Genomic DNA, 12806 nt, shown 5'->3' on the forward strand with positions numbered 1-12806 from the left:
TTCTGTAAAAAGTTGAATGTGCTGACAACACTACATCACTACAGGCTGGTCCAAATTTGATGTAATGTCCTTAAAACAAGTCAAAATGAGGCTCAGTATTGTGTGTGGCCTCCAGGTGCCTGTATGACCTCCCTACAACGCCTGGGCATGCTCCTGATGAGACGGTGGATGGTCTCCTGGGGGATCTCCTCCCAGACCTGGACTAAAGCATCCGCCAACTCCTGGACAGTGCAACGTGACGTTGGTGGATGGAGCGAGACATGATGTCCCAGATGTGCTCAATCGGATTCAGGTTTGGGGAATGGGCGGGCCAGTCCATAGCTTCAATGTCTTCATCTTGCAGAAGCTGCTGACATTCCAACCACATGAGGTCTAGCATTGTCCTGCATTAGGAGGAACCCAGGGCCAACGGCACCAGCATATGGTCTCACAAGGTGTCTGAGGATGTCGGTACCTAATGGCAGTCAGGCTACTTCTGACGAGCACATGGAGGGCCATGCGGCCCTCCAAAGAAATGCCACCCCACACCATTACTGACCCACTGCCAAACCGGTCATGCTGAAGGATGTTGCAGGCAGCAGATCGCTCTCCACGGTGTCTCCAGACTCTGTCACGTCTGTCACATGTGCTCAGTGTGAACCTGCTTTCATCTGTGAAGGACACAGGGCGCCAGTGGTCAATATACCAATCCTGGTGTTCTCTGGCAAATGCCAAGCGTCCTGCACGGGGTTGGGCTGTGAGCACAACCCCGTGCAGGACGTTGTGGACGTTGGGCCCTCATACCATCCTCATGGAGTCGGTTTCTAACCGTTTGTGCAGACACATGCACATTTGTGGCCTGCTGGAGGTCATTTTGCAGGGCTCTGGCAGTGCTCCTCCTGTTCCACTTGCACAAAGGCAGAGGTAGCGGTCCTGCTGCTGGGTTGTTGCCCTCCTACGGCTTCCTCCACGTCTCCTGGTAGCGCCTCCAGGCTCTGGACTCTACGCTGACAGACACAGCAGACCTTCTTGCCACAGCTCGCATTGATGTGCCATGAGAAGCGGTCTCTGGTCCCCACCTGCAGAACCACTCCTTTATTGAGTGTGTTTTGCTAATCGCCAAAGATTTCCCCCTGTTGTCTATTCCATTTGCACAACATCATATGAAATTGATTGTCAATCAGTGTTGCTTCCTAAGTGGACAGTTTGATTTCACAGACGTTTGATTTACTTGGAGTTATATTGTGTTGTTTAAGTGTTCCCTTTATTTTTTTGAGTAGTGTAGTTAAAGTTGGTCCGGCTAGCTAGGTTAGTTAAGTTAATGCCCCCTTGATATTCTTAATAAGGCTATAAAAATAAAGGAAAATGCACACATTTTAGATTTTTTATTAGTAAAAAATAAAAAAGGGTGAATTTTTCTTTCTCTCCACCTAAATATTATGCAGTAGGTTAAGTTGGTCTCACAATAAATCCAAGATGTTCATAACAAAATGTGAGAAAATTCCAAGGGTGTTAATACTTTTGCAATGGCGTGTAAGTCACTTTATTTTAAAACCTTATTGTCTTTGCTGACAGACTCAATCTCTAATGTGTTAGATGCGTGTGTTAATTTACTGAGTGTGTAAAGCTACTTGGTAAAGGTTAAGAGTGCATCATGGCTTGTGTCATGAGTCTCATATACCAAAATGCAGTCAGAGTTACAAGTCTGTTTGCCTGCAGCATCACAACAAGTACCAGTTTCTGAGTTTGTTAAAACAGTCTCTAAAACTAACATTTCAGCTACTCATACCTAGCTGTGGCATCTATAGCTTTCTTACCTTGTTTGGCCTAAAAATATTTTAAGCTTGACGAGATGTGTGATGGGCTCCCTGGTGGCGCAGTTGGTAGCACTGTTGCCTTGCAGTGAGTTTGATTCCCGGTCTTTCTGCATGGAATTGGCATGTTCTCCCTGTGTATGCGTGGGTTACTCTGGCTTCCTCCCACAGTCCAAAAACATGACTGTTAATAGGTTAATTGGTCTCTTTGAAATACCCTTAGGTATGAATGGATGTGTGCATGGTTGTTTGTCCTGTGTGTCTCTGTATTGCCCTGCAACAGACTGGCGACCTGTCCAGGGTGTACCCCGCCTCTCGCCCGTTGACTGCTGGAGATAGGCAACAGCTCCACACCACCCTGTATGGAAGCAGCGGGTATGGAAAATGGATGGATGGATGGAAATGTGTGGTACAAGCTTAACATTATTGGCAGTGTTATGTACCCCTATTTTTCCTGTATTATGTAATGGATAAAACTGTTCTTTGGGCACTACTCTCTGAGTCTCTAAGACTTTAGATTTTAGCTATGTTTAATTAATGATGTGGAGAGTGTATAGTTTTCTAGCTTATTAAAATTTCTCTTTTTCTCTACACTACATATTTAATCGTGACAAAGGTACAAGAAGACTTTAATGTTACTGGATAATTGGATTAATTGGGTCACCTGAAGAGGGATGAGAACAAGAGTTGTCTGCACAATCTGATTGATAGAGAGTTTTTGCAAAGTAAAGTGGACAACATACAATATTATCAAGTCAAGATATGGCATGCAGATAAACTCCTGTTGCGGAAGCCTGAATGCTGTAAGTGAATCCAAACCACTGTTTTAAGGTCGTGGTCATTTATGCAACCTGTTTTTTCTCCCTTTTTATTTTTCAGATTTTTCTCTTTAGCATACTGGGTTGTTTCAAATTGAATTGTTTACAATAAGTGTCATAAGTGTTCAAAGTGAAAACGTTTTGAAAGAGTTAATGATGGTCCAGCTTATGGCTTTTTAATAGTGGTCTGTATATGTTGTTAGATTCAGCACATAAGATTTAACACATAATATTGTGTATTTGTATTCTTTTAATTCATTATATTCTATTCTATTTTTTTTCAGAAGGATGTACTAGGAGTTTTTGGTGATGCCGTGCAATCTTGGCCTGTGTCGATTCTCTGTGCCTGGGATGCCTATCTCGATTGTCTGTAGTGGGTAGGATGATGGGTATCACCAGGGACTCCTCCCAGGCCTGGTGGTGGTGGTGCCCAGATGTGGTGCCTCTCCCCTCCTCCTCTGTGACCCCTGCTGCGCTTTAAGTGCAGACAACTACCGCTTTTACATCTGCGCACATATACAAGCAAAGACACGCAGACCAACACACAACGAACTATAGCTAATGGTGCAATCACACAATTAAATGCACACATTTACATGCAGCAGCTCAGAAATTTTCAATCACATTTGCTACTTGAATAACTATGGTGGCAGCAGACACAGTTTATTCTCTTACAAGTAAGCAGATCTCCTGATCCATCCCACTCAAAACATCTTTGATAGCGTTCTGTCAGGAAAATCATTGTCACTCCTTTTGTGAAAATCTAAAATAAATAACCGGTCCATCCATTTTTTATCCCATCATCTTTTTTCCTTTTTGTTTAATAGTGCACAAGTACATTCAATTACATACGGTAAAGGATCTGTTTTAACAGCTAACTACAGACAAATCATGGTGAACAAAATATTAAAGGGGTCTGCTTATTAGAGACAATTACATTTTTAAAGATGTGCCATTGTTTTCCCACATGCTGATTATTTCAGTTAAGTTTTTGAATACAGGCAAGATATGTTTTTAAGTCAGTTTCCTTAAAATTATTACAGGAGGGAATACTTTTACTCCATTTCATCTTGTGGACATAATATTTTGCAAAGATTATAATTAGATTGACTAACATAATTAATTAATTAGATTGACAATATTTGAAATTTTAAAAATACAATATTCTGTTCAGTTTTCTTTGTAAGGAGACTTTGCAAATCCGACCAAAAATATTACAACATGAGAACATTCCACAAATAAATATTCAATACTTTCTCCTTCTTTCTGACAAAAAGAGCAATTGTTACTAACATTTGCAAAGAAACGACAAATATGATCTTTTACTGGATAATATCTATGTAAAATTTCCAATAAAAAGTCTTTGATTCTGTTAGTAAGTACATATCATCCTGTCAGCTGCTGTAATTTTGTCCGTTACGTGAACGACGTCGGCTACGTATCCATCAGGGAGGGCGTGGCTTTCCGTTGCAGATAGGCAGGTTCAATGCGGAAGACAAACAATAACCTCCTGACATTCAAGTTATCAAGAGCAGAGACAAGTTCCTCAGGTAAACCTTCAAAAATATATTTACAGACATTAAAGTTTTGCTATCACATAAAATACATTTGAAATACAACAATTAGAAGACTGAAATAACTACTTTTTTAAACCAGCAACGTGTATTACGGGCTGGTTTGTTTTAAGCGTTTGTGTGTCTCAGTCGTTGTGCCCTTGGGCAAGACACTTCACCCTCTTTGCCTGCTGATGATGGTCAGAGGGCTCGGTGGCGCCTGTGTATGGCAGCCTCACTTCTGTCAGTGTTCCCCAGGGCAGCTGTGGCTACATTGTATCTTACCACTGGCAGTGTGAAAATGGGTGAATGACTAATTGTAAAATAAAAAAATATCTTCAAATATACATATATACACACGTGGTCTTACAAGAGAAGAAAATGCGAGATCGGTCCAAGTATGAATGGTGTTGTCCTAGACCTCTGTCAAGTGTTCATCAGAGAAACAGCCTGGGGGGAAAAACTGTCTTTGTGGCGTCTGGTTTTAGCAAATAGTGCTCTGTAGTGCCACCTGAAGGTTAAAGTCTAAACAGTTTTATGTGCAGGGTGTGTGGGGTCTGACCCCTTACTGGTTTTCCTGACCCTAGACCTGTATAAGTCCTGGATGGATGGAGGGAAAATCAGCCCTGATGATTCTCTCTGCAGACCTGATTGTTCTTGCAGTCTGGACCTGTCATGTTTTGTGGATGAGCCAAACCCCACTGAGATGGACGAAGTCAGGACAGACTGAATTATGGCAGTGTTAGAATATGACCAGCAGCTCCTTCGGAAGGTTGTACTTTGTGAGTTGCCTCAGGAAGTTCAGAAAACAGTTTGAGTTGATTTTGATGTTGTGACTTTGTCCATTACCCTTCAGGAAGTAGCTTTGGAAGATGAGTACACTGTAAGCCCAAGTGGTGTTTTGTGTAAAAATCCCAGTAGAACAGCAGTTTCTGAAATATTCAGATAAGCCTCTCCGGCACTAATGATCATGCCATGTTAAAAGTCACCTAAATCTGCTTTCTTCCCGGTTTTGATGTTTGGTTTAAATTACAGCAAGTTATCTTCATCCAGTCTACATGCCTCAATGCACTGAGTGGCTACAATATGATTGGCTGATTCACTATTTGTTTTGACAAGCAACGGAATAGGGTTAGCTATTAAAAGTGGCTGGTGAATGTATGTTGAGGAGAATCATTCTGAAAAACTTTTAAACCTTGGATAATATTCGCACTTACCATCAGACAGTTTCCTAGCAACTGCTATTTGTTTTGGATTAGGGTAGGTTTTATTAAGTAAAGTTTTGGATAAAATAAGTCATAAAATGCAGTAGGATGTCAATAATGACAATATCTAACCTTTTGTACCATGACATTGTCGTTGACTTAACAGTATAAATCTTTTCCAGGAGGTTTTTTTGATACCTAAAGTCATCATCTAAGCAACTTAAGACACAAACTATGTGGCCGAATCAAGGTGGGATTTCAAACACTCCAAGCCATAATAATATTTTTGACAAGTTTGATGCCTGCTATATCTTATCACTTACCTAAGATGCCTTATTGCGCTGCTTTTTTGTATCAGGTCCCTCTCCTCCTATGGGTCCTCAAAATCCCGCCTTCCCTCCTGGTTACAACCCCGCATTTCCCACTGCTCCTGCATCAGGAATCTTCCCCCAGGGTCCAAACCCTGCATACACACCAGGCCCGTATCCTGCCGGCCAGTACCCAGCAGGCCAATTCCCAGCTCCCATGAACCCAACCATGATTCCCAACGTACCTCCAGGGGCGATGCCTTATGGAGCTCCTGGACCTCATGCTTATCCCATGGCTCCTGGGGGTGTTCATCCAGGTCCATACCCCCATTCTCCCAAAGGAGGTCATCACAAGGGCCACCACCAAGGTCATCATCCAGGTGGATTACATCCCGGGCCTGGAATGGTAGTTGGAGGACATGGACACAAAAAGCATAAGAAGATGAAGAAGATGAAGAAAGGTCACAAGCATGGACACCACAAACATGGCAAGGTGAGGTTTGGTTCGGTGCGAGTGATGGTGTAAAACATTTTTAGAGCAGCTAAAATATGAATGACATTGTTGGATAAACAGCAGGAACACAAACCTGGTCTGTCAGTATTAAAAATACACCTTCACAAAAATAAGTGTGTCATAGTATGATTTAGCAGAGCCTTGGTAATTATAGTAAAGACGTGTTCTTTTACAGAAAGGATCATGTGTTTATATTCTGGGAAATAAGTCATCTTTTACAAGAACAAATTCTACAAAATTAAGAAAACAGCAATTAAAATATGTAAATATAGATGTCAGTTTTCATATAGAAAGAATATAACATATATTTTGTTTGGTATCCTATGAGACCCTTAGCAGAGGTTAAACTTTGGGATTTGCCTTTTTCTACCTCGAATCCAGTAAATTGTTGCAAAAATTGAAGATCCTGTCTTTTTTTTAATTAAAAGCGATGTTGAAATTGTTGTAACTATCCAGGTCAGACCAAATAGCTCTGGCCAAATACCAAGCCATCCATTTGGTCTTTGTTGGGGTTTTTTGTCTGAATCACATGACCCCAGTTATTGTTGGCATGTTTTGTAAATTTATAGTCAGTCATGTAGTAAACGTAACAGTTTAGCACATGCATTTTGATTAAAATGTCTGTGATTTTTGATTCAAACTGACAATTCGTTCTGTCTTAGTTTTTCACAGTGTATGTGTATGGTTTTTTTGTCTTTACAGTCATCAAGCAGCAGCAGCAGCAGCAGCAGCAGCAGCAGTGACTCAGACTAAGGGTTCGAGCTCAACATCCGGCCTTCAGAGAATGCTTTTTCCAAAAGTGCAACTCAGCTTTATAAAAATACTAAAATCAAATCTTATCATTTTTACCTGCACAAGTATAGTATTTTATAATATACTTTAACAGTTTGTTTATGACACTGAAGCAGCATGCACACTAGTCGTTTCTTTCAGTGTCTGAGATTCAGTTCCTTTTCCCTTATATTGTTTGCAATGTTTAGGTCTTTAGTTGTGGTTTCTGTCTCTGTTTTTTTATATAAATCCACAAAAACAAGTGTATAACTTTAAAATGTTTTGTTTTAAGATTTGATTTAGGAAATTAGAACAGTAATTATCAGTAAGAAATTTTACATTCCCAGTAGAATATTATAAGTGCTGAATTGGAACTGCTATGAATTTAGTTAATGTCTGATCTTATGCTCACCACTACATGGCTTCAAAATAAATAAATAAATCAATGAACTACATGGTAGTGTGACTTGTTTTTTTATTGTAATTTTAATAGTAATACTTCTTTAGTATTGTATTGCATGTTGAGATAAAATTGTGAATTAAACATGATTGTTATGTCTAATGTGGCCCAATTCCTGTGCCCAGTTCAACTAAATATTTACAATGTGAGCTATTACAATATTATCTTGAAAACTAAATGTCAAGCTTTTCTTTATCCCATCATTGAGGAAGTTGGAAGCCATTTTGGAACTGTGCATGTTTTTACAATTAAAAAAATTTTTTTGCTCCTTTTTCTTCCACAAACGTTAATGCATATATTTATTCTCTGTGGTTTATAAGAAATCACATCAATAGAAGCAGCTAAGATATAAAAAATATTTTGTATCTAGTCAGGTTATTTTCATGGGATTAGTTCAATGATTTGAAACACTGAAATGCAACAAAAAGCAAAAATAAGTTGGCAAATTTTTTTTCTTGGCACTGTACACTAACATACATGACTTTAAAGGTCATGCAAGGTAACTTAGTTAAAGGGTTTTATTGACCTCCATGCTGTTGATAACCATAACGTAGCATATTTTGCCAAACCAAGACCAACCAAAGACCTTTTAACTTTGACTTCCTCCCAAAGTCCAACGTTAGGTTAATTGGGTTCTCTAAACTGTCCTTAGGTGTGAGAGTCTGCGTGTGTATTGTTGTCTGACCTCTATGTCTCTGCCATTTGATGGACTGTCGACCTGTTCAGGATGTACCCCGCCTCTCACACAATGACTGCTGGAGATATGCACCAACAACCAACACTTTCAACTTGTTAGACCACAAAAAGGCTCTAAGATTTATATAGTAACCATTAAACAACCTTGATGGTTAAATGTGATAATTTTTGGTCTGTGACCTGAATGGAAAGTATTGACTTGGTGTTTTATGCTTGATAAGTATCAGCAAAGAAGGAACTTCAAAAACATTGTTTGCACTGAAACCCTATCTCACAGGAGCACTGTGTTGTGGATAGATTAGTCACTCATTACCTTTATCCCAAAGACATATCCTTCTTTGTCCTGTAGTATGTATTATAAATTGTTCTGCATCAGAAAATGCCTGCAGTGGTGTGTACAGCTTTTATTTCCACTGTAGGTGTATTATTGAATGTTCTTCTGTTCTTTGATCCTGTGTTAAAGATTTAAAACATTGTAAATGTATTCTACAAGTGGAGACAGTAAAGGTTTTTACACGTGTCCATTTATTTTATTTTTTTTATGATTCATAAAAAAGCAATATTTATTTAGAATATTGATTTATATTGCCTATAATATTCAGGTTTTTCAGTTATAATTGTTGTTCATGCTTTGTACAATGACTAATGCAAACTAATCATTGATAAAGTCTATCATTTATTCAATATATTCTCAGTTTTTCTACATTTTTGTGTTTGGACTTGCTGAGTCATTGTCATACTGGTATGACTGAAATCAAAAACACAAGCATATTGATTTTACCTGCATTTAAAAAACATCAAAACTGAGCCATTTAAATAAAAAAACACATTTTATTAGGTCTTTAAACGTATATTATGTTTCTTATTTAAAATAAGAGCAAGATTCTGTGACACAGGACCTTTTAAAAATGTAGGTTTAATTATAAATAATAATAATGTTTGGGTATGTTAGGCTGAATTGATGCATCAACTGAACACCTTCAGGAAGTATTTCTACATTTGGCCATCATATGTAGAAATACCACCCAAATGCAATAAGTCGTTATGTTAAAATTGTCCTAGACTGACTGAATATTTCTGCTCCTTTTAAATGTTTTCCTGATATTTAATTATATTTTTAATTCAGTCTTTTATACCTCCCAAAGTCCCAACACAATTTCCCACTAGAAAGTTACAAAGAATATCTTCATCTGGTTATAAGGCAAAGAGGTTTTTATTGTGTCATTTCGTAAATCACGTGAGTCTGTATGAAGCATTTTAAGACACATTTGGTCCATGATGTAATGAATTTCTGGTATATACGAGTACAATATACAGGTAAACAGCCTACAAAGAGGTCATGTGAGTGTTACTGTGGTAACGTCTCACTCCTCTCTGTGGAAACATAATGTCATTTAGCGAGTGTTGTGTGTAACAAAGCAAACCAGAACAAGTCGTTCAACTTTTTATTCTCTGCCAGCTGCTGCAATTTTTTTCCCATTACGTAAACAACGCACGTATTCTTTGAGGGAGGGCGTGGCTTCATGTTGCATTTTAATGCAGCTTCAACGCGGAAGACAATACGCTCCAAGTTCCTGACTAAAACATATCAAGAACTGACAACGTCTATAGGTAAACCTGCGAACTTGTCTTTACAGACATTAGAGCGTTGCTGTTATATGAAGTAATGTTAAGCTAAAACAATCAGAAGATTAATATATGTACTTTATGGTGTTTGTTTTGCTTGTAAAACTGGGATGAATGGAAAAAGTGCTGGCTGTTTGACTTTAAACAGTATTAACACCGATAATTGTGACTTAATGAAACTATTTTGTTTTCACATGCTTTATATGTGTGGGTAAACACGTTGGAGTTCAACTTGTGCCCCATAATTTTTTTTTCATTTCAAAACAGCAATGTTTCCATTATGTAGCTTATTTTAAATGCATTCAACCCTATTTTAAAGTAACAACCATTTCAACCACCTGGCATCCTGTACCTCTCTACAATATATGTGTGCTGATTTTCTCTCTCGTATTTTGTTAGAAATGTGTTGCCTTTTTTGTTACAAACTGCTTGCTGAACCAATAATTTATACATAGGTTTTTTAGTTTGAATTAGGGTACATTTTTTCATGTAACCTCAACTATATGTTGTGTGTAAAATGAGACAGATCTTAGGGCCTTTTACAACCATTTTCACTGGATTTTAGCACATGATTTAACCCATAATCTGTTTTTCCAGGACATTACTTTGTCATCTGATCAAGCCAATAAACAAGCTATGTGGCCAAATCAAGGTACACATGCCAAACCTTTTATCAAATTTTATAATATTATCACTTTTATGAAGTAGAAGGTGTATGATTGTGCTTCTTTTCTGTGTCAGGTCCTCCTCCCCTTCCAATGGGTCAACAAAATCCTGCTTTCCCTCCTGGTCACTGTGCTCCATATGTAACTGCCCCTGGACCTGGTATCTACCCCCACGCTCCACACCCTGCTTACCCTGGATACCCTGCCGGTCAGTATCCTGCAGGCCCGTATCCTGCAAGCCCGTATCCTGCCGGCCAGTACCCTGCAGGCCACTACTCCACTCCCATGAACCCAGCCATGATTCCCCATGGACTTACAGGAGTGATGCCGCATGGAGCTCTTGGACCTCATCCATATCCCATGCATCCTGCAGGACATCCATTCCATCCCAGAGATGTTCATCTAGGTCCAATCCTGCACTCCTCAAAAGATTTCGGTCACGGCCCCTATAAAGGTTATCATCATCATCACCATGATGGGTTCAACCCTTCGGCTGGAATATTAGCTGGAGGAATGGCAGTGGGAATGGGTTTTCTTGGACACAAGGCTAATAAGAAAATGAGGAAAAAGATGAAGAAGGCTCACAAATATCACATGCATGGTTACTACAAACATGGCAAGGTGAGGCTTGGTTAAAAGCATGGATATTAAATAGGGTAGGAGTTAATTTAAATAATTAGTCTGGCAGCTGAAATAATAAAGCTTTGACATGCTGTTGGTTGGCCCTGAAACAACTATCTTTATCTTAAAAGCAATAGTAACTCATTCATGAATCAATAAGTTTTGGTTGCTGCGGTTCATTTTCAGGTAATGTCAACATTTATGTCAAGTTTTGTTTCAAGCAGATCAGTACTCTAAACATTTACACGACATGCAGATAGAATGAAACTTGAGGCCTATCGTTAGAATGAAGGCCAGCATTAAGTGAAATTATTTACTGTCCAACTAGTGGGTTAATCTATTTTATTTACCCACTAATGCCTAATGTTCCCTGCCTTTGACCTTTGCTATCCAAATAGTAGGTAACAGTTTTTGATTCATTGGAAGTTGTGCTCTATCAAATCAAACATGGGTTGTTTGTATAAAATATTTATTTTTATGTAAATGTATGACCTTTTGCCTTTTACAGTCATCCAGCAGCAGCAGTGACTCAGACTGAGGCCTCCAGCTCCAGCCTTCAGAGAACACTTCTTCCAAAAATGCAACTCACTTAACTAAAATCACAAAAAGTTACTTTTACTTGCACAAGTACATTATGTCATAGTGTCATTTACAGTGCATTTGTGATATTTAAAATACATGCACGGAAGTTATTTAAGTTTTGGGTTGGGGTGTAATGTTAAAGTCAAAGGTTTTGCCATTTGGATTTTTATTCTATTGCTGTTTTGTTGTTAATATAAATGCAAAATCACATGTTAAAAAATAAAAAAGTATTTGTCTTTTACTTAAATTTGTAAATTAATGTATTACAATATCTTTGTTAGTACAGTTACATTAGTAAATAACTGATAGGATACAGATTACAAAATAATTTTATGTTATGCATTAACAAAATAAACTACTGTGTTTTTTATTTTTATTCTAATAGCATTTAACACTGAACATCTCTTTTGTGTTGTTTTTACTTTTTCTATGGTATTTACATTTTCTATGGTATTTACTATTTACTTGAACTGTTTTACATTTGGTCATGTTACAACCACAAAGTTCAGTGTGTTTTGTTGTAATTTTATGCAATAGACCAACACAAAGTGTTGGATATGTTTAAAGTTGAATAAAAATCTGAACTGTGCCATTCTTATACTGTATATTTAGCTTCCCAGAGTCAAGCCTTTGCTGAACCACCTATTGCTGCAAGCCTTTTGTGGTACATCTCTACCAGTTTTGCACTAACATTTTTGCCCATTGTTTGCAAAATAGCTGAGGCTCAGTCAGATTGGATGGAGGGTGTCTTTGAGCATCAATTTTTAAGTCTTTCCACAAACTGTTATTTGGATTTACGTCAGGAATTTGATGTAAGCACATATGCTTAGATCTAAGCCTGTCTATTGGAGCTCTAACAGTATGTTCAGGACTGTTGTCCTGCTGGAACATCAGCCCCGGTCTGAAGTCTTTTTTTGCTGCCTCTAACATTTTTTCTGTCTACGACTGCTCAGTATTTACCTGCATCCATCTTCACATTCACTTCTGGCCAGCTTCTCTTGGTTTTCTGAAGAAAATACTTCCTGCACCATGATGCCACTACCACCATCTTTCATTGTGGGCAAGCTGTGTCCAGGGTCACGTGCAGTGTTAGTTGTTCACCACACAAAGCATTTTCGATGTAGGTCAAAAAGTGGAGTGAGCTATAGATCTCTACAACTCCAAAGTTATTATTGCCTCTGGACTGCTTGTCAG

General features: G+C 38.5%; 2 protein-coding genes across 2 annotated transcripts; both read left to right on the forward strand.

Annotated features, from left to right (window-relative positions):
* The first annotated feature begins 4037 nt into the window (after window positions 1-4037).
* LOC124856399 (proline-rich protein 13-like) lies at window positions 4038-7417 on the forward strand. Its single transcript, XM_047346774.1, has 4 exons — window positions 4038-4161; window positions 5552-5619; window positions 5728-6170; window positions 6894-7417. The coding sequence occupies exons 2-4, from the start codon at window positions 5604-5606 to the stop codon at window positions 6942-6944; spliced, it is 510 nt and encodes a 169-aa protein (XP_047202730.1). The 5' UTR covers window positions 4038-4161; window positions 5552-5603; the 3' UTR covers window positions 6945-7417.
* A 2083-nt stretch (window positions 7418-9500) lies between these two features.
* LOC124857107 (proline-rich protein 13-like) lies at window positions 9501-12201 on the forward strand. Its single transcript, XM_047348227.1, has 4 exons — window positions 9501-9729; window positions 10342-10396; window positions 10486-11030; window positions 11539-12201. Exons 2-4 carry the CDS (start codon window positions 10381-10383, stop codon window positions 11566-11568), a joined length of 591 nt encoding a protein of 196 aa, XP_047204183.1. The 5' UTR covers window positions 9501-9729; window positions 10342-10380; the 3' UTR covers window positions 11569-12201.
* Window positions 12202-12806: the final 605 nt, after the last annotated feature.

This window comes from Girardinichthys multiradiatus, chromosome 20 (assembly GCF_021462225.1).
Source record: "Girardinichthys multiradiatus isolate DD_20200921_A chromosome 20, DD_fGirMul_XY1, whole genome shotgun sequence".
Classification (NCBI taxonomy): domain Eukaryota; kingdom Metazoa; phylum Chordata; class Actinopteri; order Cyprinodontiformes; family Goodeidae; genus Girardinichthys; species Girardinichthys multiradiatus.